Consider the following 9,010-nt stretch of genomic DNA (forward strand, 5'->3'; position numbering starts at 1 on the left):
TGCTGTACTGACGTATAAGAAGTGCGACAAATTCAAATCGCCGTCGCATCAACTGCAATGATACATGTTACAGACGTCATGCTTCCCCAGTCAGTTTCGCAACTCAAAGGACAAAAAAAAAACGCACGAGAGAAGCCTATGATGTGACAGGACACGCGGTCAACGTTACCACTGACCTTCGGCAGCTCACAGTGCGTTAAGAGTATGCGTATCGCTGAAGCTTTCTAAAATTATTCCTAGCATAATTTAATCGCAGCAGCAGGGAAAGAGGAAGGCAGCGAGAGCAGTATGAGGAGGTGGTCAGATTCGGGGCTTTTAATGTGACCACAGCCTTCGGATGTAGATGCAAGCTGTTGCCAAGAAGAGCCAAGCTATAGGCTCAGTGACCGAGGAGCAGCACACTTGGAATCCCTCATTGTAGATACTCCGCTGACCATCCGTCTTCAGTTTGAAAGCAACGTCCGAGCATTCCCCGTTGGGCGCTATGGCTGATAGGCAATCAGCGTACTCGGTCACTAGCCTGTGGAACAAGAAACAAATTTTAAATTAAATTCTGGTTTATTCACGTGCCAATACCACAATCTGATTGTGAGGCACGCCATTGTGGTCGTCGAAACATTCTGACCTGCTGTTCGATACGTTGTAAGTACGTTGGCTCTTTTCTGTGCAAGACAGACTCAGCCTATAAATCTAGCTATATCATACTTATTGCCCTATACGTAGGACGTATTTTTATCTTTTGGTGTAGACCAACCACAATGTCTACAGGCCCGCACAAAAGGTTAATAGAAGAGTTACCTGCAAACTCTTCGCCGATGCAGAGGCCGCATTTTCTTGTTAGGTGGTCCTCTGCTGCGGATCTTTTTGGCCAAGGTTATTTTTCTCTCACACAGATTTCTTGCATTTACAAGTTCCGTTTCATTGCATCCTTGTACGGGTGCTGCAGAAAGCAAATAAAAAACAGCAGCATAAATGTCTGGAATCAGAATATTGCCAGCACTCGTTAAAAAATTGCGGATAATATTTCAAATCGTTGCAGGTCTTTCGTGCTAATGCTGCATTCGTTTACTAACCTGCTTGAGCCAAGCGTCGCAGTTTTCTGATGGCCTTTTCTAATCTACGGTTCCGCAAAGATGCAATGGGCTTCCTGTCTGAAAGCAAGAAGAAAACAAGGAAAACAATTGAAGTAACGCAGAACTGAGTAAGTTCTTGACAACTTGTAGGTCATACCATCTTAGTCGTTAACATTACGCGCCTAATTTTTTGCCACTGTTGGCGAAAGTAACTTTACGGCTGAAAGTAGCCTTTCAAATCTTTAGCACGGAACGTCGTTTTGGCTTGTTCGTTAGGCAGACATAATCCTCAATCATTCTAACCGTTCTGTCGCTGATTTCGTTTACTATGCGCCAAGTTATGCAATGTACGACAGCTTGTGCAATATTTTGTTTGTGCCAGATGCTATGAACAAATAATGCACCGTGAGTGTGTTTCGGTCAATCCCCTACTAATCAGGAGCTATCCTCCGGGATTCGCGCCGAAGCAATGCGGAATTTGAAAAGATTCAAGGGATGAATTCCGAAGGCTTTCCGTCCGTGAGAGGTTTTTGTAAGGTCGTCTGCCTTCGCTAATATTGCGAAGTAAGCCGATTCCCTGGCACCTGCCGTTATGAGCAATTCTGGCGGAAGAACTTTTTTTATGAATACGGACCCTACGTATGTATTAGAAAAAAGGTCCTTGCATTCTGAATTCTGTTCCTTGTTCGTAAAATACGTTTGCCATTGGCCGGCCGTCTTCTCAATAATATGTTCGCTACCGCGACTGGCCTAGCACTTGTTCCAACGTGCCACAGCCTACAAATTGCTTAGTGAATACGGCCCTAATGCGCGAATTCAGAATTAAAGCTTCTCTTAGGAAGAGCTTTTCCTCATTTCCTGGCTTATCGGGCGATTAGAACTCATGACAACGATAGGAGTGATAAAAAGGCCATCGCCGCGGAGTCATCGACTCGCTGTCGGCACCTACGCAAGTTTTGAGAATGCAGAGGTCCTGTATTCACAAAATGTCACTTAATTAGGTGCCAAATGCCATTGACAATCACAGAGGTGGTCGTCTTGTTATCATCCCGATCTCTAGCGTGGATGGCTGGCACTTTAAAGCAGGCCAATGATTAAAGGCTCTCACGAACGAAAAACTTTGGTAGTTCAGCCCCAGAGCCAGTACTCACATATATTGTTATTGTGCTAGAACAGTTCGTAAAAGTATATTACAGCTAAACATGGTGTCTGACATGCTATTAATGAAGAGGGCTGGCGAATGGGAAACAGATTTTCAGCGACTTCCCAAAAAGCCTCTGGTTCAGGGCCTCCATACAATAAAGATGATGACAGTCGGTTCAATAGCACAAAATTCAATTAGCAGAAACAGTGGCTCTAGGTTTTAAATAGGCTCTAAATATTAGGTTCAAAATAACTCTAGGTTCTAAATATCAAAAATGTCTGAGCGCCTTGATTGCTCATTTTGCCAATGAGGGGTTGAAGATATTGTCCAATTTGCCCCTGTAATTCATTCTTCAAAATCACCAGTGTGCTCGCCATGTGGCGGAAAGTTCCCTTTCATCCTAATTGTTGTGTTTTCATTTAATTTTTCTGCAATTATTATAATACGATGTATAATGTAAACGGGCGCGCAAGACGACAGAGCAGACGAAGACACAGCGCCCGTTTGCACTATACCTACCGCTATGCAGTACCAACTATAGCTATCAGACTGTTCTTATAATTTTTGTGTTCTTCCAGGTTATATAGAATAGAGAAAGTTGCCATGAGCCAGTCACTTCAAATGTTGCAATTGCTGGTTCCATGTGTGGAATGTAAAGAATGTAACAACAGCTCATTTGGAGATGATGTTACTTGCCACCTTCTAGCAATGCTGCCCAGGGCATAAAAAAATCGCTAGGCTCACTTTCTGGCGCTATTCACAATGAATTTTGCTATGCCGGGGATGTAAGGCGAGGTAATTTCGATGGGTGTCGCTGTAGCACGCTAGGAATGCTGCAGTTAAGCATTTGAACACACTCTTATTCCTTTGCCTCAGTTTTTATGTGTTGTTCGGATTAACTGCACCTGCTCTCCTAACGAGTGCGTTAATAGCGACATCAAATTGCTGTTGGTCAACTATACTCGTTGCGCAAGTCAAGCCTGTCGTACTTCCCTGTTATGAAACGTGACGTAAAAAGCCAGTGGGTCACCAGGCTCTACGGGTTTGCTCATTGTGGGACAACCCAACTAATACTGTGTTTAGAAGCTCCCCTTAAAGTCAGCACAACAGTCATGGTGGCTACGTTCACTGATTGTAGCGGTTATCTTTCGGACGTATTAACTTGGTTTTGGCTGCCCTCCAAATAATGTACATTCGTGTTTATGTCGTAGAGCTCGGCTTTCTTTGTTTTTGGACCTCGGGCACATGGCCATGCTGGTACTGGCACATCAACCTCAGGATGTTCCAACATGCCCGATAAGTGTGGGTACATTCTCGATGAAGAGCGATGAATGCGTGCTCTTCCTTGACGAAGTCATCCGGAACGAGTAATAAAATTTAGTTTACTGCTTTTAAGTCATCAATAACAGCCTTCTATTTGGCAAGGCGTCATCTGCACTTCATAATTCCGCACGATGTGAATTTGATTTTATATTAATCTTTCCAGTCATTCGCGATTCCGACCCTGGAGCCACAAATATATAGAAGGTGAGGGAAACACGCCACGATTTACAAATTAGCCGTGACATATGGGCCTGCTGCTGCGCTGATCACGCTTGCAACAGCCTGGGAACTTTACAAATCGTACGCCAAACGGTCGTTTCTTTGCCTCGAACTTCACGATATATGGCAACCACAGAGTGTTTTTGATTTTCATATCACGCACTTTTTTGTCTGATTTGGTCCAAGGATGAAAGCGAAATGAGCAACGAATGGAAAGGCCAGAGTCACTGCCTCAGTGAGCGACCTGTGCCGTTGATTCCCTCTTGCGCTCTTTTGCGGCTCACCCTGGAAGTATTCGTAGTACTCGTCCTGATCGTAGTAGTAATACTCCTTCTCCCCCGTGTCCTCGAGGTAGTACTCGTCATCGTCGCTGCCGGGATGTATCGGTGGCACCGTGGGAGCAGAGCCTTTATCAGCAATCAGCCAGACTCTCGAGCACGCCACACCTTGAAGCCAGGCTACAGGGAGCAAAGCGTAGAGCCATCTCATGGCGCACTGATGCTGGCCGCTGTCTTTACTACGGAAGATAAAAGAACAGAAAAAAAATGACCAACCCTTTTCTACCGGAAAATGGTGGTAAGCGAAGCTTTTCCTGCGTGCACCATGACCTTAGTCACGGTTAAGTAATCCACAGGTAACGGTGCCGGATTGCTTCGGCTTCCCGCTCCCTCAGCTCGGGATCTTCTCGTTGCTGTCGGATTGCCTGGGCTCGGGCTGTTCTAACGGATGGAACGGCTAGCCGACGGCGAGCCCTTTCACGGGCGAGTTCTCGCCGCCGCTCGTCGAACGCTACCCGTTCCTCGGCCTGGCCGTCCCATCCGTTTTCCGAGACTGAACTGAACGGAAACGAAGCCGGTGCAGAGCGCGCGAGACCCTTTGCTGCCTTTTAGCTCCCCGGCGGAAGCGAAACGGCTCTGATCGGTTGCGTGCGTGGCATGAACGCGCGCCTATGCAGCTGGAATCCTTGCTAACGACTCACGCTTTGGCTCCGGCGCAACTGTTAACTCATCAAACCACCCTATCCCGCAGCTGCTCTGCTCTGGCAGCCACTGTTCTTTTTTTTTTGCGTGACCAAGATAACGTCACTTGCAAGCCAATGCAAGTTTCGCTTGAAAAACCCACCTCAAGGTTATTTGACTCCACTCAGTAGGATGTAAACACACCTGCAGTCCACCTACAAAGCATTTGTCACATTAAAACGCCTGATAAACAGCCTCGCTTGGTTTAATCGATGTTGACCACCGCTGCGTACTATTTGAATCTGACTTCAGTAATAGAGTGTATTATCGGCGTGGAAAACTTGTGTCGCGTGGGTTCAGTGAAATTATCTGCGCCCGTACTCACAAAAGCGTTATTGCGCTAAAATTGATCGCAAGAGCAGGCACCAGTCAATCGCAACGTTGCATATATTCAGGCGAAGGTGGAACGCTAATGGCAAACTGCACTTATGAATGAAGAGCTCTGTGAATTTAACCCGTGGGGCCAAACTCACAAAACTTTCCGTTGATAAGTGCTGCTTGCCATTAACGTTCCACCTTTGCTTCCAACGTTACGACTGACTGGTATACTGCTCCTGCGAAGAGCTTTAGCGCAAGAACACTTTTGTGAATATGGACCCTGGGCGCCTTCACGAAGCAGCTCGTAAGAGCATTCTCCGGCCAATAATGATAGTGTAGATATTATTAGCGAAGGTAATGGGACAGTTCTTAGCAATTCTTACGAAAGATAAATTTTAAAATTCGGTCTCCTGCGCCCTATTCACAAAACCTTTCTTACGTAAGTGCCACCTTAGAATGGCCATCGCTGTGGCGGTCGTATGGTCATCACTCCGATCGCTATCATGAAGGGCGGACGCCCAAGCTATGGCAAATAAGGAAACGATCTTTAACGTGCGACAAATTTTGTGAGTACTGGCCCAGGGGAGAACTCACAACACTTCTGGTTCTTATAATTTGTTGTAGCGCACGCGCAACGATACCGACATACAAAGCACTACATCAGAAACCACAGCGGTCGCTGTTAAGAACGGCCAGCTGCAGTGCAAGTTTGCCAGCCATTTACGCCAACGGTGGCAACCTCATCTCGGAACGCCGCCGCCTACCTCTAGCCACGGCGTGACTAAGTCGACTTTGTGTTGGGAACAATACGCGCATCCTCCACTCTCCGTCGCTTCAGCTAGGATGCGTTTGACGAAGCAGGCTTTGTACTGAAACCGCCACCGTTACGCTCTAGCCTCGTCGCCGTTGTGACTGAAGGAGTTAGACGAAGCAGGCTTTGTGCGCAACACGACAACGCCTCCCTGTTCTGCTATGAGTGAGGGAGTTGCCGCGAGAACGCCGACGAAGGCCCCTTCCCACGCGCCGACCAAGACGCAGGACAATGGCTATCCGGGCTGCTACCCGGGTCCCCTCCGAGTTCTACGAAATTCGTTTGGTGTCGGTTTCGGACCGTGAACACGTGTGTGTGTGCATGTGTGCGTGTATACCATCCCGCGGAGAGGCGGCTAGTTTACGATGACTAAACGAACGTTCGCGTCACCTTGTATCGCGGGAGGACCGAGTGTTTTAAAACTGCTGTTGTGCGGATGCTCGACACACTTTTCTTAAGCAGTCATGTTGGACTGAGACACTCTCTCAAGCAGTCGTGTTAGACTGACGTACTTTCTCTCGCAGTCATGCTAGACTGATGAACTGCATGTAAATACTGTAAATAAACCCATATTCCTCGTTCTCGATGAGAAGCAGTCCTTCCCTTCATCAACGTCCTCAGCGTGGATAAGTTGGACGACGGCATGGGCCAGCTACCTTCGAATTCCTGCCGCACTCCAATCTTGACAACGGATCACGAGCGATCGGATTGAGCCCCCAATCCTGATATCGCATAGCGCTGTGTTCGTGTTGTCTCACCTACCTTCTACGCCAGTGTCGTTGTGACCCCACGCTACAAGAAATGAGAATATGCCCAATCAACAAGCCCATAACTCTCATCGGCTGCTCACTCGTGAGAGCTCTTTATCATTGGCTTCCAGAATGCGCTAATGATATGTCCAATAGCACGATAGGCTCAAACCTGCTTGTACGAAGAGTTCTCTCGTAAGAATCAATTTGTCAATACTGATCTACATTGGCAAGTGTGGACTAAGATGCGGCACCGACTTCGTTATCGACTACTTTGTAGGCGGTATGTCCAAAGAGCGGTAACATCTTTTTCTTTTTCGACAGCTGCTTTATGTGAACTTATGGCACCAATGATAGAGTCGGCTAAAGTGGAAACACCGATGTAAGCCGCAGAAGACTAGGCGCACACTAGACGCAATTTTTAGATGTATACGGTTTGCGCGATCCTTGTTGCGTTACATACTGCTGCGGCGCACATAACGTGTCTCAGCTTCTTACGCTCTGTTCAGCCTTTGGTCTCAGAGTCATACAGTAACACGTGGATTTACACAGAGCGTCATTAGCGCGTGTCTTTCCTAATCCGCTGTACCTTGTCTGACGGTATAGGCCTAGGCCTCAAATAACTAAGAGTCTCTTTTGTTAATACAAACGTAGATGGTGCCTTCGCTATCATCTCGTCCACTGTCACGATCATCCAGCATTCGTTGTTAGACATGAACTGTTCTTCCTGCGCAAATGGCTTTATTTCTTCAGGACCTGCCTATTGACAACTGCTGCTTCTTGCTTGTCTCTATTAGTTCATTTTTTTTCTTATTAAATAATCTAGCGTCTGGTCATGCTATGCCTACATCTAAGAAGTATCCGATCGCGTCTGCTGGAGATTCAGTCGTGTTTGCAATGAAGGGCGGCATTTCAAGAGTATAAAGGTCAATAATTATTTTGAATGAAACAACAGCTTAGTAGTCTGAGAAGTGATTTAGTAAACCATAAATTTTCTTCCCGGCACTAACGTCCTTTTCTATGCATGAACAAAGACAAATCGCATACACCGGTGCTTGAGCAAGTTATGGCTACTTTGGTTGCCTGAGTACTTTGTTAAATCGTCTTCCTCAGAGGAAGGTCAGTTTTTGTACATCCCATAAGTTCCAAGCCCTAAAGCATCTTTACAAGACTAGACAAAATCCGTTTAACGGCGCTGACACTGTTCCGGAGTACAATATTGCCGTGGTTGTACAAGAAGCCTTTCTGGTGGCACTGCTCAGGTGAATGCTTGAACCTCTATTGTCCAAATACTATCAAACACTACACTTTACATTTATTTATTTTACGTTCAGTCAATACAGTTACTACAAAATACGCCAATGCACAGGGAGCACTTACATGCTCTTCGTCTCCTTCCTTTCACAACCTATGGCTTATGCCCACTATGAGTGCGATATGGAAAAGAGTAAAATAAGGTGTGTTATAATAACAACAGAATTCTAGCATCGATGAAAAGTGCAGCGATAAAAGTTAAATTGCATCCAACAGGGAAAGATCAGCGAAAAAGAGAAAATTGAGAGAGATAATAAAGACGGTGAACAAACTGTAGGGGAGTTCTAGCACAAGTCGGTGACGAAAAATTTCCAAAAACAACTTTTTTTTTAGCATTGAAGCGGCAACATGCGAGAAAGATACTATCAATTGTTTCGTCCTCATTACAAAAAAAAAGAATAAAAGCACGGAGGTTAGGGTTTTAAGATACACCTGTGTATGCTAAAAGATTAGGAAGGCAATAGAAAGGCAAGATCGCTTTCGAGATTGCCCGCGGAGTAGTGTATGGCGCGACTGCGTACGGCGGCCGCGCCATGCGCAGAACTCCCCACCCCCGCCGGTGCCTTAAGCGCGACGGAATACGGCGCGCTTACTCCCAGCTTTCCTCCCTTGCGTGCGCGAGATTGAGCCGCCATCGTCGGTTCACCGTCGCGCGCTTTCACTCGCACATACAGCGTACGGCGCGCGGGAACTACGTTAACGCCCTCGGACTTTATACGGAACATCACGCCGAAGGCGGAAATGCGCCTGGAGTGTCAATATCATTACTATCGCAATAAAAACGGTCCCATTTTCACAAGAAATTAGCCGCGGCTTGCGAAGTGACAGTTGTGCATAGTTTAATTATTCGTGTCGAGTCGATTTAATGTCTGGTGGGCGAAATTATGTTTAGTGCTCCATCCGAGGCTTTGCCATATTTATTTATTTGTTTGTTTGTTTGTTTGTTTGTTTGTTTGTTTGTTTGTTTGTTTGTTTGTTTGTTTCCACAAGCAAGGAGTACATGGTTGCGGCGGAAAAAAAAACAAGGGGGAAAAAGCTGC

The 9,010-nt window shown here is 46.3% G+C and overlaps 1 protein-coding gene across 1 annotated transcript; it reads right to left on the minus strand.

Annotated features, from left to right (window-relative positions):
• Nucleotides 1–289: 289 nt before the first annotated feature.
• On the minus strand, nucleotides 290–8,056 carry LOC139056374 (uncharacterized). The gene is made up of 5 exons (XM_070534563.1): nucleotides 8,037–8,056; nucleotides 4,044–4,276; nucleotides 1,074–1,151; nucleotides 799–940; nucleotides 290–520 (listed from the first exon to the last, which is right to left on the minus strand). Exons 2-5 carry the CDS (start codon nucleotides 4,246–4,248, stop codon nucleotides 316–318), a joined length of 630 nt encoding a protein of 209 aa, XP_070390664.1. The 5' UTR covers nucleotides 4,249–4,276; nucleotides 8,037–8,056; the 3' UTR covers nucleotides 290–315.
• Nucleotides 8,057–9,010: the final 954 nt, after the last annotated feature.

Source organism: Dermacentor albipictus, chromosome 1 (genome assembly GCF_038994185.2).
Source record: "Dermacentor albipictus isolate Rhodes 1998 colony chromosome 1, USDA_Dalb.pri_finalv2, whole genome shotgun sequence".
Classification (NCBI taxonomy): Eukaryota; Metazoa; Arthropoda; class Arachnida; order Ixodida; family Ixodidae; genus Dermacentor; species Dermacentor albipictus.

What these genes read in the sequence shown, in the direction of transcription:
- LOC139056374 (XM_070534563.1), bottom strand. Translation starts at nt 4,248, where the DNA reads ATGAGATGGCTCTACGCTTTGCTCCCTGTAGCCTGGCTTCAAGGTGTG. An exon ending in GCGACGCTTGGCTCAAGCAG is followed by an intron (nt 941 to 1,073) that starts GTTAGTAAACGA and finishes TGCTTTCTGCAG; the next exon opens with CACCCGTACAAGGATGCAAT. An exon ending in CATCGGCGAAGAGTTTGCAG is followed by an intron (nt 521 to 798) that starts GTAACTCTTCTA and finishes CTTGTTCCACAG; the next exon opens with GCTAGTGACCGAGTACGCTG.